The 27,106-nt window shown below is 44.9% G+C and overlaps 1 protein-coding gene across 2 annotated transcripts in view; it reads left to right on the top strand.

Moving 5' to 3' along the window:
* dock1 (dedicator of cytokinesis 1) overlaps window positions 1–27,106 on the top strand; it is a 141,345-nt gene that overhangs the window by 16,748 nt on the left and 97,491 nt on the right. For both annotated transcript variants that reach the window (XM_076143549.1, XM_076143550.1), the window contains exons 5-23: window positions 346–442; window positions 614–762; window positions 1,457–1,592; window positions 3,223–3,380; window positions 3,774–3,855; window positions 4,332–4,467; window positions 5,338–5,410; window positions 7,334–7,413; window positions 8,994–9,119; window positions 9,471–9,595; window positions 12,855–12,953; window positions 13,098–13,170; window positions 15,587–15,690; window positions 16,586–16,769; window positions 20,624–20,721; window positions 22,307–22,396; window positions 23,170–23,270; window positions 23,380–23,508; window positions 25,531–25,639. In XM_076143549.1, the coding sequence (XP_075999664.1) occupies window positions 346–442; window positions 614–762; window positions 1,457–1,592; window positions 3,223–3,380; window positions 3,774–3,855; window positions 4,332–4,467; window positions 5,338–5,410; window positions 7,334–7,413; window positions 8,994–9,119; window positions 9,471–9,595; window positions 12,855–12,953; window positions 13,098–13,170; window positions 15,587–15,690; window positions 16,586–16,769; window positions 20,624–20,721; window positions 22,307–22,396; window positions 23,170–23,270; window positions 23,380–23,508; window positions 25,531–25,639 (2,149 nt within the window). The remainder of the gene's footprint in view (window positions 1–345; window positions 443–613; window positions 763–1,456; window positions 1,593–3,222; window positions 3,381–3,773; window positions 3,856–4,331; window positions 4,468–5,337; window positions 5,411–7,333; window positions 7,414–8,993; window positions 9,120–9,470; window positions 9,596–12,854; window positions 12,954–13,097; window positions 13,171–15,586; window positions 15,691–16,585; window positions 16,770–20,623; window positions 20,722–22,306; window positions 22,397–23,169; window positions 23,271–23,379; window positions 23,509–25,530; window positions 25,640–27,106) is intronic.

Here is a 27,106-nt window from a genome sequence, read left to right as displayed (position 1 = left end):
TTAAAGTGAAAGGCTTGCATCATATTTGCCTCCGAGGTTGTTTGATTGGAACAGCCTGTATTTGATATGATGTGACACGCATACTGTAGTTGTTGCGCAACCTGGTGACATTCTTGTTTGGATCTGTATGCTTGTATTTCTCTTGCACAACACAAAAATGATCTTTTTAAAACTTAAAAGTACTTCAACTTAATGAGACCCTGGAGATAAATTTGTATATATTCTATAATAAATGAACAAAAAGTGGAAAAAATGTGTGAAAGGAAGTTAAGAAACTGTAACAAAAGGCACTGATATGTAGTGATTTTGGTTGAACTCTTTTAAAACTGTCGGCTGTCACTCCAGGCAAAAGGAAACAGTCATTCCCACTGAACAGCCTCTGGTTCAGGAGGTCACCACCACGCTCCGGGAGTGGGCCTCAATATGGAGGGACTTGTATGTGGTGAGCGACCGCAGTGAAAACACACACACGCACAGACACACACACAGACACACACACAGACACACACACAGACACACACACACACAGACACATACAGACACATACAGACACATACAGACACACATGCACGCACGCATTTGGGATATTCATCCGTCTTCTCTTCTCTGACAGGGGGACAAACGAGAGATGTTCAACTCTGTGCGGGACATGATCAACCACCTGATCGAATGGCGCTCCCAGATCCTGTCCGGCACCCTCCCGCAGGACGAGCTCACTGAGCTCAAACAGAAAGTCACCTCTAAGATAGACTACGGCAACAAGTGAGGAGACACTCTTTAAGCGCCGTTGTCCTTCGCCTCCTACAGCCTTTATGTCCTGTTATCCTCATATCTTGCTGGGAAAGTGATTCTTGTTGGAATAGATCAGCAGGGTAAATCAATAGAAAAATGACAGCTCATCACTTAGCTTGAGGACAAACCAGAGGGATTTAGCTTCAGCAGACTCTACTGTATTTCATCACCACATGACAGCTCTTGCTGTGTCTGCAGTGCAAGGAAAATCAGTTGAAAATAACAATTTTGTTCTCGCTGTTGTGATGGAGCGTTGAACCTTTGGCCAGGTAGAGAAATAGCTTTTACTTCTGAAGAAGCAAGGAGCGGTGAGGTGATGAGATTACATTGACTTCAGGTAGGCAGCAACAGAACTGTGAGTGTAGCTGAGAGAATCGTTTATGTACATTTCGTATGCTCAACTTGATCCAACTGGAGGCTTCTTGACTTCTAATGTCTTCTACCAGGCTTTTACAACGTGATGAATGTATTCGTTTATCTATTTATTGTATTCTATATTCAGTGCGATGCAGTTCAGTGGATTGGTTCATTTCTCTAACATGTTCTCCCGGGATTCAAGCGATGAATCTGTACTCACACACATTACCGCTATCTCATCAGGATGTACATGCATTTCCATATTGTGGGTGTTGTTGGTGACTTGAAACTCGTACGTCTCTGCCAGGTATCTGGATCTGGACCTGGTGGTGCGAGACAAAGACGGCAACATCCTGGACCCCGACGTCACCAGCACCGTCAGCCTCTTCAGAGCGCACGAAGCCGCTTCCAAACAGATCGAGGACCGGATCCAAGAAGAGAAGGTATAAATCCCATTAGCACCTTCGTTTAAAATGGATCCTCATCTGGATAGTCTTATGTTAAGATAAGGAAAAGCATACTAATGAGGTGTAGATGAACACATTATGCAGGGTTATCAGATGGTAACCAGATCTTTATCTCGCCCACTCTGGCTAATCGTATCTCAAAAAGGTGCGGTTACGGTGCTTGAATTAGGAAAAGCGTACCACAGGGTAGAAGAATGATCACTGATGTTCATATGAGATACTTCTTCAGGGTGACACCACACATGGCAACGGCAAAGCAGGGCATCTTTCCACCTACACACCTACTCAAGAGCCCGTAGGATATAAATGAGATCTTAACCACGGATTTTTGTGACAAATTTAGCCGCAGTCTGGATAGTAGAAATGATCAAACACGGATCAGTAGCTTTGATCTAGACCCAGACGGAAGTTAGAAGAGAGGAACAAGTGTGTGTGTGTGCTTAAGTGAAACCCCGCTACGTAACCAGTAATGAAACTGCATCAGAGCGGGGAACAAGGCTTCATGCGGGGGTTTCGCTCTTATTGTGCCGGCGCTCGTAAAAAAAAAAAAGTTTTTAGTTGTGCGTCGGCGTTTCAAGGAGTGCCACACACACTCAAATACACACAGGCCACAAAGACAGAGGATGTGGACAAGAGGAGGGCGAGCTATTTTTTTCATTACTGAACAAAACTGCTTTGTTGTGATCACAGACACAAGAACACACAGTTTTTTGTTTCTATTGTGTAATCCTCGCTATTATTCTGTCATATTGGTGTCACAAGCTTATTTCCTTGTGACGGCGTCCTCATATCCTCCGTTAAGACAAAACTACTACAATAAATGATGTTTCTTTTATGATTTTTGCAACATGTAGTCCCATCCTTGCTCTCTCTTTTGCACTGTCATGATAATAGAGCCGGAACTTGCATTGACGTTTCACATCTGCTAAATTTTGATCTAGGTGCTTGCTCAAAAAGCAACGGGGTTATTCATAATGTCAGGAAAGCAACCACTTAGCCTGTCTACTTTAACACAATGTATCACCGGCATCCCTCACCTTAATACCAGGCTGGCTGTGTGTAGGAGTGCCAGATGCTAAGTGCCCTGCAGTTATCCGGTCTCATTTTCGGTGACCTTTCATTCAGGGGTTCTTTATTGCATATGCATGGTTAATATGAAAGTGCCCAGGCCAATGGCATAAATATTAATGCTATGGCCCTAACATATTCTTTGAAGGGCACCCGAGGGATCGCACAATACCTGCCATGCCTGTCTAGAAACAAACGCTAAATGTAAAGACTTTTTAATCGGGTGTGGAATTCATATTGACGGATTCTGATGGATTGATACACGCTGTTAAATCTCAATTGTTCAACTTTTCATCTTGTTAAATTGCCTGAAAGACACAGTTGGCAGTTTGTATTGTTGAGAATGTGGCGTGCCGGTACTAAGCACAGCCTACTTTGTAAAGATAGACAGTATGCTGCTGTGCCAGGGACCCTCGGGCTTTTCTCTCAAGGCTCATTGTTCGAAGCTGCTTTCGGTCTGAGCCGCTGCCCGCCTGACAGGGGCCTGGGGAAGGATGCCCACTACTGAACCCTAACGCCTCCGCTTCCCTCCCGACAGTCGCAGAGGCAGAATATCGATCTGAGCAGGCAAGCAAAGTTTGCCTCCACGCCATCGTTCGCCCTGTTCGTGACTCTGAAGAATGTGGTGTGCAAGATCGGCGAGGACGCGGAGGTCCTCATGTCGCTGTACGACCCGATGGAGTCCAAGTTCATCAGGTATACCCACAAATGCAGATTCACTCTCCCTCTCTCTCACTCCTACATGTTGTTTTCCTCTTCTACTTCTGAGTTTCAATTGAATTTCAAGTGGAATATTAGCAGCACACGATTATACACTGATGATGATTTGAAAGGTTTTCCTTCACAACCTGCAATTTAGAATCCGCAAACCCTTTTTTTTTATCCACCAGATAATATCTAAAAGGCTTTTGATTTTGAAAAGCATAGCCGCAAATAGTGCTGCTCTATTCTGGAACGTTTGCAGCCGACATCCATCATGCAGATCCCGATCTCAGCGTATTATAGATAATGTCGATATGAGTGTAGTATGAGTGATTGCCGAGACATTGTAAAGGCTGACTTTCCCCTTTTCTTTCTGTCGTCTCACAGCGAAAACTACCTGGTGAAATGGTCAAGCTCAGGTCTGGTGAAAGACATAGACCAGCTCCACAATCTGCGGGCAGTCTTCACGGTGAGATTGTTCTCTCTGTGTGTGTGTGTGTGTGGAGGGCTCGCCTGCGGTGGTCCACTGTTTATTCAGTCATGTTATGAGGGACGTGAGAGCCTGTTTGCAGAGCCTGTATTTGTTAGGCTCTCCCAGAAAGAGCCTGGCTCAGTGTGTGTATTTGCCGAGTCAGTCCCCTCTATCTAATGGAAGCCCAAGGGCACACAGGTCATTCTGCGCCTACGTGGAACACTTTGCTGGCTTTGGAAATGATTGCCCATAGGAAATGAATCGGTGGACACATTCAAAGATGCCGCTAAATCAGTTTGTGGTTGTTATTCAATCAGATGTGCAGACTGAAGTTGTTGTAGTCTAATAGACAGACCTGGATGGAGGTGTGTTTGATCCCTTATCGTCCAGTCTCATTGTTATAATTTTAGATTACCCCAAGGAAACGGCATCGGCAACACTTTCACACTTTTTTCTTCTATTCCCCTCTGCAGGATTTGGGCACTGAAGATCTGAAGAGGGAGAAGATCAGCTTCGTGTGTCAGATTGTCAGAGTCGGGCGCATGGAGTTGCGAGATAACAACACCAAGAAGCTGACGTCAGGACTGAGAAGACCGTTCGGAGTGGCAGGTAAACCAGATTAACGTCGCGCAGCCAGATTACGAGTCACGCAGACCTTGACTCGGCCGTAATCTGTTGTTGCTATCAGCCTGCGAAGCATGAATTGTAATATTCGAGTCAGGGGGGTTACTGATTATGGCAGAACTTTGTAGCCGCCGCCGCCGCACTGCCTGATTATCCCCATGTGCCTTAGCCCCAAGGACTTATCCCTCTGCTTTGCCTTATAGCGGAAAGAAATTAATATGCTGAGGTCTTTGCCCAGACGAATAAATATACTTGGCCCAAAATTCAGTGATATCGAGCTAAAACAGAGAGAAGAATTAGGGGTTTGATTTGCGTCCTGTTGGCAGGCTGCCAGGCCTATCGTAACTAATTAGATTGGCATTTTGCCAGCCGCTCTCCAACCGTGGGGAAACGACGCCTCTCTCTCTGTCTCCGTTTCCCCTCGTGCCACTTGAGGAGAAGGTAAATGAAAGATGATTTACGGCGGTTTATCTTTTGACACCGCCGCCGACGCGCGCAGCTGTTTGCGGCGAGCGCACCGAGCATCCCGCAACTGACCCCTGACCTATAAATCTGCGTTTTCCCTCCATCGCTTTCTCGCATCAGACATGTCGTCGCAGAGGGAGAGTTTCATGTACACTTTCTGACCACTATGTAGGTCGCACCAAATCAAAGCTGACCCCGTGTATCAGCAGTGCTTTTTCCGTCACAGCATCAATTAGTGTTGGCTTGAGAGTGGAGTGGGGCTGGGTTGTCGCTCCCGGCCCCTCTTCATGCGGCCCTGGCGTGAAGTCAGCCCACGTCTCCGCGAAAAAAGCCTCCCACATTTTTGCCGATTCCCCGGGAATGACTTAACTCTGCTTATTTTCCCTACAGTGATGGATGTGACAGACATCATAACTGGCAAAATGGATGACGAGGACAAGCAGCACTTCATCCCGTTTCAGCCGTAAGTGCAGTTTTCAGCGGCGCAGTCATTAGCCACCATCAAAATCACATTCAGACATAAGGGGTTGGGAAGTTCCTCAGATTTGGATAATGGCCAAGAGTGCAAAGCTGATATAAATGCTGTTCCTGTGCGTATTTCCATCTTTGTAAGTTTGTCGAAAATGTGTCTGTGTCTGTGTCAGCGATGCGGCGGTTATGTTTTTCAAGTCTTTAAAACCTTGACACCTGATTAGTGGGAGTTTAAAGACAGTAAAAATTCCCCTTATTCCCGCCTGACTCAATTAAGGCAATCTCATTAACTGCTGCCATTCTCGTAAGGATGGCACACAGAGCCAGAGTAACCTTTTCCTTAACGTGATTTCTTGCATAATTGGAAATGCTTCAGATTCAGGCAGTTTAGCTGGCAGATCACCTCACTTAATGGCTTTATCTGTGGGCATAAATCATGGAAATTAGAGGCTTCCGGAGCAAAGAGGAGAATAGGAACTACCGGGGGTTATTTATGTCCGAGTGTGAATATTTGCCAATGGATTTTAATTGATAAAGTTGCTTAATTGAGGCATCATTTGCCACAACCCATTACCTGCGTTTCCAACCTTGAGCAGGAAGTAATAGGAGCTGCTCCTCGACTATGCCATTTACTATGCCGCGAGTTAGATAGAAACACAAGCTATGTTTTCACCCAGGTTTTTCGGATATAATTCATTTAATAATCAGGTATTTTCAATTTGATGTCTCTCTCAACGTTTACATAAAATTGCAAATGTTGTCCACTAGAACGGGTCCTCAGATTTGGACCAGATGGATCCTGTAATCTCTAACTTTTTGAGCTGAACTTTCATAGAAACTTCTTCCTCATTAGTCTGAGATAGTAGCTGATGCAATTACAATGTAATGCTGATGTTAATTTTATATCCTTCCTTCCAATCTGTCTTTGTCCAACGATTGCGCATGTTTTGCAATAACTGGATCCGACTTAAACACCGCATTGTGCCCACATCTCTGCATGCCCACACTGTGCTTGGAATCATTTTGGATTTAAGGTTTTGAATATTCTGAACATCTTAGGCCTGCGCTGCTTCTTCCATGTCCAGCTTCACCTCTGTTTCCTTCTCTTCCTCCTCTAGTCCTCTATTCCCTGCCCACCGCACAGAATATTCTCTCTGTGGCTCTCACAGCTGCCACACTTATTGCGCTTCCCAGATCGCATCTGCTACTCTCTTATGCTCCGTACATCACTTATCTCGATCAATCTGGCGCTTTTCTACGCCGGAAGCCCCCGCGGAATACAAAGCATGTTAAGTTTTGTTTACTTTACAACGAAGCAGAGTGGGAATGCATGTCTCGGTTTTTGGTTTATGTTCTAGCGTGTACAGCCCCGGGATTTCAAGCACCCAACTGTGAACGGGCCAAGTGTCCTCCTTTGGATACATTTCAAGGCTGAGCGCAGGCAGATTTCGCTTCCCACTGCTGCTGTAGCTTTATAGCCACATTTTTACAATGTATTTGATGCCCGTTTACATTCAGATAGAGCCACCCTGCAGCAAATCCCTACCTGCGAGGTTTGCAATGATCATTTAGCACCTCTCTGACAAATAGCAAACTTTGTAAGCTCGACAAGAGATTTATTGTACGACTACTGCATTCTATGTACCTTTATAAAATGATGACTCCGTTTGCCCCTAAAATCGATTTCTCTGTTTCTTTCATTACCCACACTGCCTCACTGTTAACTGCTAAGAAGTGATTTCAGTGTGTAACAGTGTCACTCCTCTCTGCGCCTCTTTGACTCATCTTCACGTCACCCTCTGGCTCTCTCTGCTCTCCCTCCACTTCCATCTCTTCTCCGCAAGCGCACCGCCGGCCCGCGTAGGATGATGTCATTCAACTCAAGCGACTGAACATGTCGTGTTTTTTCACCCAGGGTGGCAGGGGAGAACGACTTCCTCCAGACAGTCATCAACAAAGTCATCGCCGCCAAAGAGGTCAATCACAAGGGTCAAGGTACAGCTCCGATTGCTCAACCGTATCGCCACTTAGAATCAAGGGAGTTTGTTTAAAAGAAATGATCATAGAAAATTGTGTTTAGCCCTAAAATTGGCTGATCGTGCTTTATTTTAATCTGTATTTGAGAGGTATTCATACACTCTTACATTAATTTGATTAAACCTAACATCCTGGCAGGGTACAGAAACACTTCTTGTTAATAAGAACACAATTCTTTGTCAAGCACTCACCGCTCATACTATAAATAGTTTCCCACATCACCATGACTACGGGATATAAGTAATCCAGCAGCTAATTAAGCTGGTGATGTCTCTACAAAAAAACTGGACTTGATATAACATCTGGGTCAAGTGGGTGACCATCAGAGGGATCTGGGTGAGGTGAGGTGAGGTGGGCTGCTTGATGATGTGGAAACATCACAACAGTCTCTGCGGTGTGGCGTCGCCCCCCCCCCCCCCCCCGAAGGTGTGCTCAGATAAATGTCAGGACCGCACGCCAGAGCACCGAGAGCAGCTGTTTCGGTCACACTCGCCTATCAAAAGGGCTTCCGGCGAGGATTGTCAGCGATGTGTCACTCATGAAGATATGAGGCCCGCACAGCGACAGTGAATAAAAACTCCAGTGCTCATAAGCGCCCCGAGTTTTCGGCGGGATGCGAACGTAGCGGTTTAAGTACGGCAGATTTAATTGGATGGCGTTGCCTGTCCTTGTTATTTTTAGGGTTCTGTTCAGGGCCTGCGAGAATGTTTTCGCTTTCTTTATTTTCCCGACAGAATATTAAGAGTGAGTCATCCCGTCGTGTGTGTAGTGCAGCTGCAGTGCCGATTCTGCCGGCACCACACACGTCCCTGTGTCTCCCATTAAAAAGAAGCCCAACCAGGAGGAAAGCAGACCCAGCTACTAGTGTTAAATTGTTAAGAACTACGGCCCAAGAAAGGCTCCCTGAAACACAGTCTCAGGTCTCGGCAAACCAATTATTTATCCGGAGAAAATTACTTAAAATATTGTGCCGTTGTCACATAAAACAGGGAATGCCTCTAGAAGTCTGCTGTATGTGGGGCAATATCATGAATTTTGCAGTGGAGTGGGATAAAGAATTCCTCTGTTTTTCACATTTTTAGGCCACAAAAGTTTCCATTTGTTTGTAAAAAAAAGAGAAAGTTCCTCTGCTTCTCTCAGAATGAGCTGTTGTTTTGGGAGGAACATTTCCATTACCGGGGACACAGGTTTGGTAGCGTCTTCGCTGCAATCACGAGATCGGCACATGAATTAAATATGTTGGAAATTAAAGTAGCTTCACTGCTCCACTATGCCTCATCGTGCCACCTTCTCAACTAAAGCACATGAAAAACACTGGCGCACACTCGTTTCCTCTTTTCTAATGTTTTTGTAATCACACATGGCACCAGAGGGCAGCTTTCCGTTTAGTGTCTCGCCTCATAGCTGTTTGTTTCCGTAAGCGCTCGACGACATTTCTATTTAACGTTTTTGTTTTGTCAGTTCTCTCTCGTGCTTTCCCCCTTCCTAATGGCATTCCCCCCTCCCTTCCTCACTTTGTCTCGCCTGTCTCCATCAAGGTCTGTGGGTGACTCTGAAGCTCCTTCCCGGAGACATCCATCAGATACGAAAGGACTTCCCTCACTTGGTGGACCGATCCACCGCCGTGGCTCGCAAGATGGGCTTTCCCGAGATCATCATGCCAGGTTGAGCATTTCAAAAAACCCTACAAATGCATTTGACTGTTTGCGCAAATCATTTCAAAAGGTCAATTGCTATATGATTTACTATTTTACAAACTGCGTGATTAAAAACTGAGCACATCATTACGGTTGATTATTAAGTCATTACTCATTCGGCGGGAAACTGATGTAGGCAGCCATAAAGTATTTGCTGCCAAATTTGCCCTGGCACCCTCTACGATTGAATGACTTATGAATCATATTGTAACGGTCAGATATATAAAAAAAAGGATGAAGTATGATCTCTGACAGGCTGGGAGAGATTATGATTTGACTCAACTCGTACCCATTTGTCTCCGTCTCTCTCCCCCGAAGGTGACGTGCGGAACGACATCTACATAACTCTGGTTCAGGGGGAGTTCGACAAGGGGAGCAAAACCACCCCCAAAAACGTGGAGGTGACCATGTCGGTGTTTGACGAGGACGGGAAGAAGCTGGAGGTACGGCAGAGGAATGTGTTGGTATTGTTGCCCGCCCCTGCGTTCAGCTCTTTCCCAACACTCGGGACAAGCGCTGTAACTGATGTGTCTTTTGCGCCGCGTGGTGATTTAGCAGGCTTTCTCTAATCTCACACAGCTCAGCACACTGCTTAACTGACCAGGACTCCTATAAAGCAGTGTGATACACAGGCCAGACTGCTCGCCTTTGCCACCTGCCAAAAATGACAGAATGCAATATCGGCGCTTTAAGGTTGATTGACCAGACTAAGAATTTGGCTCAACACTGCGGGCATCAACCTCTATCGCTCCGAGTGCAGGTGCAGACTAAGAGGTGTGTGCGTGTGTGTGTGTGTGTGTGTGTGTGTGTGTGTGTGTGTGTGTGTGTGTGTGTGTGTGTGTGTGTGTGTGCGTGTGCGTGTGCGTGTGTGTGCGTGTGCGTGTGTGTGCGTGTGGCAGGCAATATGGACAGCGTGGCGAGAAAAGTTGCCAGCGACGAAGGCTGTGAAATTGGTTTTGTGTTTTCGTTCGGCACGTTGTTGATGAAGGTTTGTGACCCGAGTCTAGCATGTCAACAATTAGCCACTTTATTTGACTTGTATTTGGTTGTTAGTTTGAGTGCTGTGTTCGTTTTAAGCATCCTGCCAGTGTCTCTTGTTCTACAAGGGCTGATTTAATGGTGCATATGAGAGGTTTATAGAGATGTGACAGGATGAGCCCATGGTTGATTGTTGTGTATATATATCTTTATGTTCATGTAGTCATTTAGGTGGTTGAGCACTATACCGTAAATACATGTTAAGTTAAAATGCAAGCTAGTACAACATTATAGGCAGTCGTATCTGGTGGGTTCTGCTGCATTTTGTCGCACAGCTGTTGCATCGCATTGTACAGGTGTCTGCGAAATTACGGCCATCTTGACTCGACTCGAGCTCTTCAAATTGATGAACTAAATCTGTAAGGACTGATGATGACGATGCTGATGATGGAGTGATTTGAGATGATAAACCCCCCCCCCCAGTCACGGACCCCCCACGAATAACCAATCAGCGCCAAGTGCCATCAGCCCCGACTGCCTCAATTATATACATTAGTCTTAGATGGAGAGGCTTTGTTAGTGATTTGGCACAGCAGGCAGGGGAAGCGTCGAGGATCTGTGGTGATTATGTGCCGGAGGTAAACGCAGCACTGAAGTGGCACAAAGCAATTGTGACCTCTTGGCCTCTATCAGATGGATTGCTGCGATTCAGACACGCTACACACTCATAGCGATTGTCATAAGGTTTTGTTTTCGTTTTTCAATCCCTCTCCTGTCCTCTGCTGTCCTTTTTTCCATCTGAAGTTTCTCTTGTCTGTTTTTCTCTTAGTCCATCTTTTCACTCTGTATTGGTCTCTACCAACTCGGAGAAAAATGTCTGTCTTTGGCAAAATGCACTGTTTCCATCAGTCACTTGTCACTTTTGCTCTTCAGTCATTTCAGTCTGGACAGGTAGCGCACAGTTATCCAGTTTGTTTACTGGAAACGGCTGCCCGCGGTTTTATATCATGTGTTGGTGTGAACTGATAGCCGTTATTTGCGTGCCAAGTTCGGTTCCCTAGCCCCACTCGGTCCGTGTTCCGAGAACATTTTGACAGTGTGTCTTCAGTCAAAGCTGTCAGTGCCTTTGGGCTGTAATGATTGGAGTCGGTGACAGCCGTTGACACTGATTAAGCGACATCGATAACATCTGCGGGTGTCGTGGCCGTGTCGTCCATACAGCAAAGTAGTTTTTGTCTAGGAACGTTTCACAGAAAATGCTCTGTGTCTTCTGTCTCTGTTCTCCAGGGATCAGTCGTAATTGGTTACATTTCTCTCACTCCCTTCCTGGATTATAATTGGTTTAAGAGGAGTTTCGGTGCCTAATATGAAAGATGCTGTCACTTCCTGTGGATCATATTGTCATCTTTGTGGGATTTTAGCATGAAAAGTGACTTTTAGCCGTGAAAACTTAGGAATCTTTCCTTGAAATAAATCAACCAGCTGTCATTCACTAGGTACAGGTTCAAACAGAAAAAAAGTAATTTCAGAAGCACATAAAGCAAATCTTACCTTTGATTGCTCTTAAGGCCTCTTCTCTTTGCACTGGAATTCACTTCACTTCCTCATCACATCAAACCAAAGTTTGTATCATCCATGATAAAACTTTTCAGTGGTGCTCAGCTGTGTCAAATTCTCTCTCTCTCTCTCTCTCTCTCTCTCTCTCTCTCTCTCTCTCTCTCTCTCTCTCTCTCTCTTCCATTCCTTTCCACTCCTCTCTCTCGGCTCTTCCTGTGTGCTTCCGGCTTTTGCCACGTACCTCTGTCTCAACAAAGATTTGCAATGTTGTGTGGTGACATTAAATGACTGTGGATTCCCATCACCTTGACATATTAGCACCCCTCCACTAAGCCCTTCTCACCTGCGGCTAGAGCTCGGCCACATTGCCCCCGTTCCTCTCTTCCACATTTGATGCTGTCATGAATCCTGGCCACTTTGCGAGGGGGGCAGAGATGCAGCAGGAAGCACATGCCCCCCTCCCAAGATCTGCTTGGCACCGCTGGAGGAGATGAGGCCTGTTATTCCTCATAATTGCTGGTTGTCAGAAGCTATTAGTGTCAGAGTATGTCAGTAGGATTGCGCCTTGTAGGCCAGGGAGTCAGCTGGAGCAGTGGGAGGCAAGGGTGGCAGGGTGTCTGATCACTGATTGATAGAATAACGCATACATGCCAATCGCTGTCACACCACTGCTCAGGCCATATCCTCCAGTGCAGCTCATTGAAGTTTACATATACCCAGACCCACTGCGAAGACCAATTACCACTTCTGGACCCTGGAGGGCCAGCTGGTCTTCTCCCATGTGCCTGTCTTCCTCCCCTCCTCCTCCCTATAGTGAAGCATGTGAGCCATTTCCCCCTTTTCTCTTCAATAATTAATTTCTAATTTAATTCTTCTTTCCACAATGCCATCCAGAGATTGGCAGCCGACAGACAGGTGTTCACGCATAAAGTGCATCTAGACTTTTGACGGCCATTCTGCCAGATTAAAGCTTTTTGCCCCTGGGACTATATTTGATGAAATAAGTGCCTGTCAATTTTCCACATGCTGTGAGTGTGCTAATATTTGGACAAAACGATGAAGGTGCCACCATTAGGATTGTGCCAATTTGGCTGTACTTACAGCGTAGCATGTGTAACAAGATAATCTATTTTATTGTTCAAAGCCCTATTTTTCCTTTCTCTTCAGAATGTGATCTTCCCCGGGGCTGGAGATGAAGGGATCCTTGAGTACAAGTCTGTCGTCTACTACCAAGTAAAGCAGCCACGCTGGTTTGAAACAATTAAGGTTTGTTCTCCTACCACAAATATTCTCTTATTGTGGAATATTGGCCTCGTGCTTCACCTGTCCTATCCCTAGAACTCTACTTTGTACACTCGTAGGACTTAAATGCTTGTGGTTTCACCCAAATTGCCTTTTCTCATCACCTAGGTTGCAATACCCATTGAAGATGTGAACCGAAGCCACTTGCGGTTTACGTTTCGCCATCGCTCTTCGCAGGACTGTGAGTACAAATGTTCTAATGCAGTAATGATCAACAACAATCTGGGTCGCCGATGACCAGCTGCACAATTGGCAGCTAATCTGTCCAAATCCAAGCCAAGCAGATGCGATGCGATGCCTGTGATAAATACTTTGAAGCCCGTCCTGTATCACAATAATCAGAGATATTAGTTTGCACTGCATAAAACAGCATCAAAGCGGCTTGTCAGTGGCTACAGCTGGGATATGAAAAATGCCCAAAGGGAGTTGTTTGCTTATTGGGACCAGTGTGTTACTGAATGCAGCCTGCATTGTATCCCCTTCTGTTTTTTAACATCCTTTCTAATATTTGGGGATGTCGAGGGAAGGGAGGCCTGTCCTGGCTGACTTACCGTGCCGTCGGCCTGCCACATGGCGAGGCTGTCCCTAAAGCCGCAGGCGCCGCCGTGTAGGGAGAGGTAGAAGCCAAGGCAGGTGTGCATATGCAGAACAATCAGTTTGTATTAGAAGAAATGACCTGGGAGGATATAACCAAAGGTGTAAAGTAAAGTGATCTGCAGCCACCGTCCTCTGCAGTTCCATAATCCTCCCCGCTCTGTTTACTCCTCACCTACAGCATACAGGTGCTATTGGGAAATAGCCAGTTTCCAGAGCTCTGTGTCGGCTTATGATCCATTTGGAGAGACCTGCTTGTCATGCTTGGCACCTTGCTTCTGCAGGGACTAATGATTGTGCGGAGGCCTGCCCCTGTAACTCGCCTTATCACATTGTAATTGTTCCTTTAGAAGCTAGTTTACTTCAAGGGGGTCTGGGTCTGCAGGGGCATGCCGATCCTGATAAGCCCGTCTGGCAACTGACAATAGACTATTTTGAAAAGGTGTAATGGCTGCTTTGTATGTATTTGTTTGGTGTTTTCCTTTTATTTCCAAGTCATTACCATTTTTACTTGATGCTGTGAATCACTGTTTGGCAGAATGTCAATAGTAAAGTCTGCGGCTCTACATTTCTAAATTCTACTGGGTAGACATTTTTCAGGGAAATAGAGCAATGCATATCTGTAAGTTAATGTTTTTCTAGGAACTATGAATGTGCCCGTTTCCTCGCTGCTCCCTCTGTTGCTCCTAGTGAGTGTTGAACCTTAAACGTACGTACACAGACTGACAGATCTGCTCAGCATAGCCACTACCGAAACTCATCTACTCAGTATTTCAGCCCCCCGGCTCAGATTAAACACCAAGACCATAATATGGCGCTTCGGACTACCACTGAAGCATTGTCAGGCCTCATCATACTAGCTGCCACTATCACAGATGCTGGTGTTGCTGTAACAGACATCTCACCATCTCTTTACTTCAGTTTTTAGAAGATGGACTTGACAAATCATGAACCTGAATTCACAGTGTAGGAAGTAGTGAAGGAAGTTTGGACTTGTTTGAACTTGAATAGATTGAAAAAATGACTCCTTTTATGCCGAGAGATTTTTTTGTAGTCTTGTTTGCAATTTTTTATGTTTCAAACACATATTTTTGAGTTGTAAAGTCTCTGCTCTGGGCATCGCCAATACATTTTCCTCAACTGAACGGGCTGAATGTGTACAATGTTTTCTCTCCACTGGTTCCACTTGAGCCAGCCCAGCAATTATTCACCGGCGATGCTGCAGGCAGCAAACCAATGAGGGGATTTATGCAGATAGAATGCATGAGATACATCAATGAATCACGTCTCCCGGCGCATAAATTGGAGCTTGTTGATCCACAGCGATGATATATGTGGCCCTACCCAAATGTGTGGTTACAGAACAAAGTCATAACTCTGTCCTGTTTATGCAGCGCTAAGCCCCATCCAACCTCTGCGCCTCAACACAGTCACACTTGTGCATATTGTCGATACTGTGCATTGTAGTGTGCATCTTTTTGACACCTTGGTAGGATTGTATTCATTTCTCATACCTGCATTCTTGAGCCTAAACGCAACTGTATCCTTCATGTGCTAAGAAATAACTGTCTGCATCATTTCACTTCCCACAACCTGAGTTTAACATGTTCTCTCTCTTACCATACAATCGCTACACCTGTTCCATATAAGGAAACGTGTACTGTGGTGTTTTATCCCGTGAGAATTGACACGGAAAGAGAAGTATCCCCTTGTCTTTTTTTCGACTTGTTTCGGAGTCTCTGAGGCCTCTTGAATTGTGTTGTTGACCAATGTACATGTGAGAGTGTGTCCCAATGTACCAATTTCCAATCAGGGGGCTTTTGTTGGTAATCACAGTGATTTTGTTGGCGAGCTGAAATGCGGGCCAACATTTCGGTGCGTGAATGAGGCATTAGACTGCCTCAGCATTCACTTTCTGCTTATATACTGCATATACAATATGTGTATGTGTACAAACAACCAATGCCTTATTTCCCCTCTCCTCTGTTTCTCTCTCCGCACAGCCAAAGACAAATCAGAGAAGATATTTGCCTTGTCCTTTGTGAAGCTAATGCGCTACGATGGCACGACGCTAAGGGATGGCGAGCACGATCTCATTGTATACAAGGTAAATATAAAATACCCACTTTTCCATCTCTGTTAGGCTTCTACTAACTTTGTTACTGCCTACTTGCAGGTGTGGCCCACGCTCCTCATGACACCATCACTGCAGAGATTAGTCTGGGGTGAAAGATTCTTATTAGCAGCTGCCATAATAATACCTTCACTGTGTTCTATGGTGAACTGTGTTTATCTCATATCAACCCCCACAGTGAAATGGAATTACTTTTCAATTAAAAAGGCTCATTTAATGATACCTTTGCGTTTTGCTACCCATTTATGTTAATTAGAAAGTTAATATGGGGTAATTTACCGAATCATATCCATCTCTATATGTATTGAACAAAGATATGAACGCAACACTTGTCAATTTCGAAGATGTGATTGAGTCAAATTCAAAAGTAATAAATGTGAATCAGTCAACTGAAATAGATTCATTTGGCACAAATCTATTGATTTCATGCACCAACCGATACCAATTAATTGTACTTCATGTGCCAATTGATGATCTCATAACTCTTGAGGCATCTTTGACATGGTTTTAAACAACAGAAACCATTTGATCAACATTTTTGGGCGGCCTTTTATTGGCCCCATCATAAAGAAGTGCCTTTAATTAAGAGCCAGGATCACCACCTGTGTAGTGATCCTGGCTGTTAATCAGCATCTTGATATGCTACACCTGTGCAGGAGATGAATCATCTTGACAATGGAGAAGTGCTTACTAACAGTCAACACATTTGTGGGCAACGTTTGAGAGAAATCAGATCTTTGAGCATATAGGAGAAATCCTTGAGGAATTATTTAAGATGGCTGCAAAAACAAAAGTGTTACAGTACGGAATATTCATATTAAATGCATATACCATTGTTGGCGATTGACTGAACCCTTTGGCGAAATAGGCCGAAGCAAAGAAGTTAGAGGACTCGTCCCTGTATCTCAACCTACCCGCCACCAAGATGGAGATGGAGGAGAAGGGCTATGCTACCACAGGGAAGAGCACCCAAAACCTGGGCAACTGCACCATCAGCAAGGACTCCTTCCAGATCTCCACCCTGGTCTGCTCCACCAAGCTCACACAGAACGGTAAGGGACACTTTTCTCTTTCCACCAACTTCATCTTTGTCTTAAATCTGTTGAGATTGAAACACAAATTATCCCTCCAATGGAAACTTTCCAGTCCAAGCCAGTTTTCCGGGAACTGTCCTACTGTCTTTGCTGTAATTTCACCTTTTCACACACCCTTGATCGAGCCTTCATCATTTCCTTCTAACCTACTTTCTCTTCCTCAGCTCCCGTTGCAGTCTGGGTCAGTAGATTTCAGGCCATTACTGTTCAGAGAACATCTTTTGCTCTGTTTATTGCTGAGTGTTCCACAAAGCACCACTGTGTTGAGAATAGCCGTGCCTATTAAACTCAGGAAAGCCCTTTCTATGCCTTGTGGCGTATGGAATAGAGAGTTTGGCCATGTATTCCCTCAGCGTTTATTGATGTTTTTAAATCCCTGTTGTATTGGTATAAAACATAGCAGTAAAACCTCTTGGATGTAACCTTGCAGTTGTCTAAATGTGTGAGCAGCTCAGAATGGCAGTTGGAGCTCATATGATCTTTGGAATGATTCCACTGCCAAACTAAGCCATCCCTAAACATAGGACTTGTTCTTTTCTGCAAAGAAAAACAATGCAGCTTTGTTTGTTAGTATGCAGTATGTGCCAATATTATAATTGGAGTTAAAACAAAACCAGGTCTTCGTTCCCATCAATGTCTTTTCGGAGATTAGATTAATTGTTTTACTTGCCCAAAGCAACACCCAATTTGTGTACGGTGGGCTTCGTTTCTTCACGTTGTATTGATCGTGACACAAAGACGGTTTCCGACATTCAAGCAGAGGCAAAGCCTTTGCAGTGAACAGCCTTAGTTTCCATGCATTGCAGTGTATGCAGTACAAGAGTGAGCTCACTGAGCACTCCTTGTTTAGGCCGAAAACATGAAGAAGTGCAGTCCTAATAACCCTGTTATTTGCTGTAATCCCCTTGAAAACTTTTCTCAGCAGTGTCCAGACTACTGTTTGGGCTCAAAACAAAGATCTCACATTATTAAAAAAAGACCAAGGCTTGCGATTTCACTCTTGGCAGTGCATTCATACTGTAGATAATAACTACACAGTATTGATTGGTCCCACCTGTATGCAGAGATCTTTGCATTGCGAGATTCACACAGCACCTGCAAGCAAACCTTCATTCCAATATTTGTAACTTGTAAGTCTGTGCTCACATTACAGAACTTTCAAAAAGATATGAATGCTATTTGTGCTCCCTGTGCTTATTGAAACCTCTCAGCATGCATTGTATGAGGTCAGAATACACCTCGACGCTTAGATCATGAATTCACCTGAAGCTTTTGAGATACTTCTAAGATCGTTACCGTCACTGCCTCGCCCGTCTTCTCTCTAACATACGAATGTGGAGGTTTAATTCCACCTTGTAGCCTCGACAGTACATGCATGGGAGGAAATAGTGGATTTATTTTGTTGTCCTAGATCTTGTCCCAATAACAAAGTTTCAAAAAGCCTCAGTAATGAGGTCACAGCGGACCCCGGAACAGGCCTCGGTTTGGTCTCTGGGACGTGGAGAGAATTTGTTTGTCAGTGCTGCTGTTTATATTGTCTCATCTTCCCTATTAGATTTAGTCTGTGGTATACATTGTCATTTACGCAGAGTTGTGTTTGCCCTCCTATGCTCAGCGGGTGGTGATGTGAATGGGTCAGTTATCGTCCCATTGCCTGCCCACAATGATTGCGCTCGACAGGAAAGTAACGTCAGTAGCTTAAACCTTTTGTAGGTCTATTGTAAATGCTAGATGATGAAATCAATCAACACCATCCTCTCCCTCCAGTCTCCACACAATGTTCTCATTTGTAAGCTTTCCCTTTTTTTCTCGTGTGTGTGTGTGTGTGTGTGTGTGTGTGTGTGTGTGTGTGTGTGTGTGTGTGTGTGTGTGTGTGTGTGTGTGTGTGTGTGTGTGTGTGTGTGTGTGTGTGTGTGTGTGTGTGTGTGTGTGTGTGTGTGTGTGTGTGTGTGTGTGTGTGTGTGTGTGTGTGTGTGTGTGTCCTCGTGGGACGATTCAGTCCTGTAGAGTGGGTCCACTGCTGATATTTACCTTGCACTTTGTGGTGGTAATTTGCAGGGCACCAATAAGTGCTTGGGGATCGGACGGCCTCGTCACCACACACAGAGTTGATTAAACATAGAGATTTTAGTGTGTGTGTGCTTGTGGGGGGGTTGCTTGTGTGTGTGTGTATCTGTATCCCCAGGATATGTCATCCTACGCCAAAGCTCAAGGAAAAGGTTTGAGTTCTTTTAATAAAGCATTGCGGAGCCAATCCATCTCAGACAGTAGTAGACTCTGCCTGGTTTATTAAAACCTTGAAGGCCTTTAAAACCCCCATCCAAACATTTGGCACTCACTGACTGACTGACTGACTGACTGACTCTTTCTCTCACTATAAAGTTCTGAATCACTGCCTTTCATTATCTCTCATTCACACATTTATACGTCTATCTTCTATTTCACTCACCCTTTCTCTTTCTTTCACTCTCACTATCTCAGTCACTATTTCTCTGTTTACCCCTATCACTACCTCACTCTTTGTCTTTCACTATCTCTATCACTCTTTCTTCTGGTCGCTCGCTCGCTCAGTCACGCACTCACACCTTCTCTCACTAGTTACATTCTCTCTTGCTTCGTCAGCAAGGTAAGGATAGCCTCTGTAATAATGGCTTTTCCTTCTGACTTTTTTCCGTCACAAGCATGACATCGCGTCCCTGATACCCACATCCGAGATGAAACGCTCCTTTTTAATAAAGCGGAATTTATGCAGCCAGTCTGCCAGCACTGGGAGCTCCTGTGAAGTGGCTGCTGGCTCGTCCCACGATATTTGCAGCGTGGGCCACTAAACGGAGGCTGGAGAGGTGGCGGGGATCTGACGACAATTTAAGATGGGAGAGGCCCCGGTCTGCTGAATGATGTATTGGCATGCCGGTCCTTTTGTTGGCTACAAGAAAGAGAGAATTTATTTTACATGGAGAATATAGTTGTTGTGTAGAGCATATTGGGGAATTTGGTAAAGAGCGTGTAAAGCTGCTTTTGTAACGGCGTGACGAAAAGGCGTACAGTTTTTAAATGTGGCAGCTTTAATCCATTATTGTCAAAATGTACCTGTTTGCAAAAGCTGTTTTAGATGATTTGATGCTCTGTAGAAATAATCAAGGCTTCTCTTTTGTGCCACCTGCAAAGACACAGCTTTCTGATAACTTCTGAGCAAACCACCCCTTTTTGGACTGCTCTGGATCCTCCCCTCACCCTGCTTCACTGTCCCATAGGATGCGTGATGATTTAACCTCATTTTATTCCAGGTTCCTGAGGTGCCAAGCCATCGGTTTTTAAAATCTGTATCCTCTTTGGGGGCAGCAACCCCCGGTTGTTTAGCCAGGGTCCTGTGACTGAACCCTGATAGGATGTCAGCATCACCATTTATGGGCATCCATCACTGTCTCACCATGCGCGATTGGCTCTGTCACAGCATGACAGGGGAGGGAGTAGGCAGGAGTGAGAAGATCCCAGGAAAGATGGTGGGAGACGGTGGATTCAGGCAGGCCCCCCCCCCTCTGGAGACGCTTTTACTGAGGCAACATTTGGCTCACAATACAATAAGGCTTATAATACATTGAGACTTTGCGATTGAGGCATGATAACATCAGGACGGTGTTTGTGAAATTTCAGAATTTGAGTTTTGTGGAAAAACATGTTTGACCCCTTGACGAATAAATTGCAAATAATCAGCCATTGTTTTCATCCCCGACTACCTTTCCAACTCAGGAATATTTTGTTCGCCTCACATTGTGCTCCGTTATAATGACTGGCCTTTGTGTTCTTTCTAGTGGACCTGCTTGGCCTGCTGAAGTGGCGTTCCAACACCAGCCTGCTGCAGCAGAACCTCCGCCAACTGATGAAGGTGGAGGGCGGCGAGGTCGTCAAGGTCAGGAGATGTGCCACGCGGTCTGAATAACCGTTTTGTTTAGCCTGCTGAGACTTGATGTTGCACCACAACACTTTTGTTTGAGTATACCTGGGTCCTGTTATGGATTTGGGTCCCCTTGAAGATCCACCTAATTCTCTTGCTTGGATACAGATGATAAGAAAGCCTCAACAGCTGGTAACATAAACGGTCTAATCAAAACAGCTCCTTAGCCCTCCTGCATGAAGCTTCTTGGCAGCGATTGCACAAATGATTTCGCTGCCTGCGTGCCAGTGGGAACAGTTGGTAGGTTGATGTTGTTTTTTTGAAACTGCGTATGTGTGCGTCCACGGCCAACAGCAGGAGTCTGACCTGCTGTCTAAAGTGTGGGCAGGCCTTTCAACGTCTCTGCGTGGGGCAGATGAATAAATCACTCTCTGGAGAAAGTTTTTGCTCGGGCGCATGGCAGATTGAAGAGTACCTGAGGAAGCCCCTCACACAGGGCAATTTTGATCGTGCCAGATAGCTGCATCAACCGCAGCTGGATTTGTTCATTAAACTACAGGGGTGTGATTATCATTACCGCCACGTTGGCGCCGCTTTCTCCAACTAGGCTGCTGGTGTGCAATTAACACTAAAAACAACCTGGCATTTAAACGCCAATTTACCAATAACATAAATTGTTTTCACAATATGTTAGATATCATATACAGCGATTAGATTGTGGATGCTTTCTGGGACACTGCAGAGTTTTCAGTTTTGATTTCTGTCAAAATTCCCATTATTATCAACCTCCCCAGTGTGATACTGCTCCATATCTCTGTAATGCAGTCTGTGATTGAACTGTGCTTCACACTCCACATACTGCCCTCTTATGTTTGCTTCTTGTTGAAAGGAGGATGAATCTCATCCATCCTGATATGACAGGCCAAGTACAGTATAGAGCAACAGCTCTGTTTCTGAGACCTTTACATCTGTTTCCACGCTGCCTCAGAATTGGCAGAGTAAATGGAGCATGTTTCCCCAGGGAAGGATGCTGTATATCTGCAGTGTGGCTAGAGGTATTATGGGAGATTTTTGGCTAATGTTTACACCTGTGTGTGTGTGATGCATAACAAATGATGCATAGCATGAAATCTCTTCTTTTCTGTTTTCAAATTACATGGTTGAATATTTTTGCATAGAATCTGATATGCAAACGGCAAATTATCCTAAACTGTTACCACTGGCAGCTTTCTTCTTTTACACTCAGTCAAAAATACTGTTAACCTCCCACTGTGATCTACTGACACACAGTTTAATCACGATCTTTTGTGTTGAACAACCTAATCTGTGTTATGGAATGCAGGGTCTTGTTCCCCTTGACATGGTTAAAATTGGATGCGTTTAGCAGAGAGCCCCAAGATCACTTTGTTGGTGTATTCAGGATGTCCTTGATTTTAAAAACAGGAGTTTATAACCTCTATAAGGACACAATTTGATTATTAAAGACGGTGAATATAATTTCATTTCCACTGACGCCTCATCCTTTGTGTGTGTTTTCATGCCATTCTTGTTACTGGATGTTTTCTTACTGTGATAACATGTTTTCCATCTGCCATTTTAGTTCCTGCAAGACACTTTGGATGCTCTCTTTAACATCATGATGGAGAACTCTGACAGTGACACCTTTGACACTTTGGTCTTCGATGCCCTGGTGAGGAAAACACACACACACACACAGATGCATTCATAACCCACTTCCTTGTTGCAGGAATGAACACACATTCAAGTACAGACATATAGCTGCGATGCAACTGTAGCGCATTGTGAGATCTTTTATATGCTAAAAAGCTCTTTTTGATGAGGGTGTGTCTTTGTGTTTCTAAATAAAACCTGCTCGTGTCTTTGTATGCGTTTTTGTATCACCGGGAATAGATTAGCGGCCTTAACAAACCGGTTTGTGTACGTGACCAGAATAGCTTTAAAGAAGAACAGGTTGGCTGCGTCAAACATCCTTTAAAGTCCTGCAGAGCAGACAGGGTGTGTGTTGTTTACAGGTATGTAGAGAACACACCCTAAAATCTTCCCCGAAATGACAAGCCAAGGATAGACCTACATTTTCCAGATGAAATACCTCAACTGGGACAGCTTACCGCTTAGACTCTCAGTGCATTCCTAGGAACACAATAGCAATCACAGTTCTATGGCCGCTCACCGCCCGTACTGTGCCTGCGCCCTGTTGTTCGTAAATATGATCTGGGCCGATCATTTACACAGGGCAGGACAAAGAAATTGCGTTGCGTGTTGTCCTAGATTATCCACAGGCTGGAGCATTGAGGGGAAAATGATTTTCTGCTCAAATGCAATCTCGTTTAATTTCCCAATCTCTTTCAGTGTATTGAATAAGACGGGAGGGTTTTTCCCTCCCGTCTCCGTTTTGAGCAATGTGTTTTACATTTTAATGAAATATGTCTTTGTTCCTGACAGGTTTTTATAATTGGACTTATTGCAGACCGAAAGTTCCAGCACTTTAACCCCGTTCTGGAAACCTACATTCGAAAGCATTTCAGTGCTACGCTGGCATACACGTGAGTAACATGCATCGCGTCTGGCTCGTGAGCCGAACCAATTGAAGGATTTGTCCTAACTTTGTTATTTGCAAGCACAAGTGCAGTATGTGAATTGTTTTGTTTCCAGGAAGCTGACCAAGGTTCTGAAAAACTATGTGGAGAATGCTGAGAAGTTGACTGAGCAGCTGCTGAAGGCAATGAAGGCCCTGGAGTACATATTCAAGTTCATCGTCCGCTCCAGGGTGCTCTTCAACCAGTACGTCAATGTGTAAACTAACTGTAATATACTCTAGAAAGAATGAGGGAAGGTTTCGTAGTTTCCTCATAAAAATTGATATGGGTGATCATTGCTCGGGTATTTCTACATTTTTACCAATGTCTGTTTCGAAATGGATGAAGTGAAAGGACTTCGGTGAAGACCGTTTTAATATATGCACTTATATTTGCCTCTTTAAGGGATTTTGAATGGATGATGATGCTGTAGAACAATGGAATGAAGCCGTTAGTGAGTGAAGGGCAGATGTGTGATCTTGGTCTAATTGAGTGTAGCTGAGTTGGATTATACTCTTTTCTGTCTAGATGACCTTGTTGTCTTTGCCTTGCAATGAAGACTGCAGTCAACATCAATCTCACTTCCAGCACCAACCATGAGACATTTTGCTTTTCTATTTCCCCTTTTCCTCTCAGTTTGTAATGACCAATTCCTTCCTGGCTTGCTGATGACGCAGCAGCCATGAGCTCCTGTGAGACTTGGTTCCACCACTTATTTTCCTGTGCCAGAGTTGAGTTGCTCAAAGGAAAAACTGTAGAATCAGATTTTGTCTAACTGGAGAGGTATTGTTGCCATCTCTCCCAGATCTCTGAGCAGGCACCTTCAAACCAACAAACAAGAGCAGATGTGCCTGTTGGAACTCATCATGAACCCCGCAACCTAAACCTTTCATTGCACCCGAACCTGTAGTCTGTATTTTTAGAACTGAACTTTCTTGTGGCTGTTAGTGTCGGCCTCATCTGGCCACTGCTGCTCAGTCTGACCCTTTAAAATTCTTTCAAACAGAAAAGGTGCCTTTCTATGCCTTGTTGTGACCAGCCTTAGAAGCTTTGATGGGGCTCTGACTAGAAGGACAGGGCTACATCAGCAGGTGATAGGCTTTCATTGTGGGCCCACGCAGCATTTATCTGAAATGGTAGAGGATGCACTCTAATCACACCGTTACCCCTCCTGAAGGGACGAACCGATGACTGGTACGGCTGTGCGGGCCTCGCTCCGCTCGCGGGAGCTGGGGGTGGTGAGAGGTAATTGTTGTTGTGGAGGCCCACAGAGGGATGCGGCTAATCCCACGATTTCTGTAAGCCCTCACCACCGACTATCTTGGACCATGTAATGCCCAGAGTGAGTGAAAATATAGCGGCACGGCACAACCACAAAAACCCAGCTCTCTGGAAGAAAGCCAGTGAAATCTGATGTGGTGGGAGCAATCTAAACACTCCTCTCCCCGAGCGCCGATTTCCCCCCGCTTCACTGTGTGTATTCAAACAATATCTATTTCGCCCACAGATCCCCCCTCCGTTTCCTTTTTTTTTCTCCCGTTTTAATCTGCGAGTGGTCGACACACTTCATTAGTTTACAGCAAGCACAAAGTGGCTCATTTACAGATAATACCCAGTTTGTGGAGATTTATAGGCTCTTGCAAGTGGGATGGATACATTTGCATTCTCGGGGGGATTATGAAGAAAGCCCTTCTTTGTGGTCCCATGCACTTGGAAATTGGGGGGAGTGTTTCCAACAATTGCTCACTGATCATTGGCCTTTAGTTTCTAGCCGGGTATCTTTCGCTCCATTGAACCAAACTTGTGGAGGAGACATTAGTATTACGAAAGGCACAGAGAGATTGGAAAGTCACTGAGCTATTGCACGACATTCCCTTTCCGTTAGTCGGTTTGTGTTCCAGGAGAGTCATTAGCATAGATCATTAAATTTTCAGATTTTTGTTTTCCCATGACAACAGCCAGGTGCTTCAGGGTCTTGTCATGTTGTTTTAAATGCTAATCTGGCTGGCAGCAAGACTGATGTTTGTGGTTCGGTTCCAGGAATATTTGCATTGATAACACACACACACAGGCCATTCTGCTGGCTGCTTTTTAATGATTTAATACTGAAGCATCAAACCGGTGTCATTTCCACCACGGGCAGACCTGTTTACATGGGGATGAAAACAAACAGCCGCCTTGTGATCATCTGCCAATTTAATTTTCCACTTCTTCCCCCTCCCCCCAGGCTGTACGAGAACAAAGGAGAAGCCGACTTCATGGAGTCCTTGAGGAACCTGTTCACTTCCTTCAATGACATGATGAACAGCAATTCAGAGAACACAGGCATGGTCAAGGTAAGCTGACTCACGCAAATGGTGACACCCCCCTCCTTATCAACTCTGTGCTAAGTGTCTGCTTCTGTCTAAGCAACAAACAGACGAGTGACGGTTATATGGGTTTGTAGTTCTTACGGCTCATCGGTGGCTTCTGTGTCCTGCAATTTGTGTTTGCTTCATCTTTATCAGGAGGGCGCTGGTGTCATTTTCCCCTCCTGTCACGGCTGGGCATTAAAATACAACACAGCATCCCAGACAGCCTCTTAGACGTGCACTCGAGATGCGCTTGGGCCGTGCAGACGAAAAACATCATTATTAACTACATTTCTTGACGATTTTGTTCAATTCTTTCGACAAAGCAGGGAACCTTTAGATAACGGCTCACCATAAGGGCTCTCCAGCTCAAGGCACTGGTGATGTGCTCCTACTGATGCATAGGTATACATGTACCAAGGCCCGACATCATGTACTGATAAGAGGGAGAAAGAAACAACAAATACAGGAAGTAATTTAGTAGTTTGATCTGTCATGTTTCTTTCTCTGTATCCAAATTGAGCCGAAATTACACCGATAGTCAACCATGTTTCAGGTCATACACAACCCTATCTGGCAATGTTAAGAAATCATCGAAACAGTTCCCTTTCCTCCCCTGGGTCCACATCAGCTTCTAAACGTTCCAGGCTGTTCTCTCTGGACCCTGGCCCGTAGCTTTCCACCAACTACCATCGGAATCGCTTTGGAATTGGTTTTGTAATCCTATTAACAAACAAATCAACTTAGAAACCAGCCAACCAACAAAAGGCATTATGTCCATGGCGGAGGTGAAAAGGTTATGCAATAATGCTGTGTTCTGGCATTTAAACGTATCAAGTTATGGACCAAACGGGGAAAGTTTTGTTAACATTTGTAGAGGCAATTTGTGAGAATGAAACAATGTTTAAGCTCCTTCCCTAAATTCCTTATTTTCCTCTTGTATCCATACATTATGTTTGTTCTATGTTTTTCTCTCCTTGTGTGTGTGTGTGTGTGTGTGTGTGTGTGTGTGTGTGTGTGTGTGTGTGTGTGTGTGTGTGTGTGTGTGTGTGTGTGTGTGTGTGTGTGTGTGTGTGTGTGTGTGTGTGTGTGTGTGTGTGTGTGTGTGTGTGTGTGTGTGTGTGTGTGTGTGTGTGTGTGTGTGTGTGTGTGTGTGTTTTTCCTCTCTCCGTTTCTCTCTGACCTTGACTGTCCTGTGGTCTGGGGCTCCTCTGGCCTTCTGCTCTTTAGCTGCTCCTTAAGGTATTTATTTCACCGTCTCGCTCTGGCTTCTCTCGCCCCCCTCTGCTTCTAAGCTCTCTGCATTGTGTTTGTGCTCCATTGTCCTTGACCCCAAACCTCGCCGCGTCTCAATTTGTGTGCATGCACTCAAACACGCACCTATGCATCCGGAGATAACAAAATCACATCGCACACGCACACCTTGGCACAGCTACAGCAGATCCGTGTGCA

This window comes from Genypterus blacodes, unplaced genomic scaffold, assembly GCF_046128005.1.
Source record: "Genypterus blacodes isolate CSIRO-AG114 ecotype Tasmania unplaced genomic scaffold, CSIRO-AGI_Gbla_v1 ptg000026l_1, whole genome shotgun sequence".
In the NCBI taxonomy this organism is placed as follows: domain Eukaryota; kingdom Metazoa; phylum Chordata; class Actinopteri; order Ophidiiformes; family Ophidiidae; genus Genypterus; species Genypterus blacodes.
The sequence above is the reverse complement of the archived record's forward strand: the minus strand, read 5'-3'. Positions and strand labels throughout refer to the sequence as shown.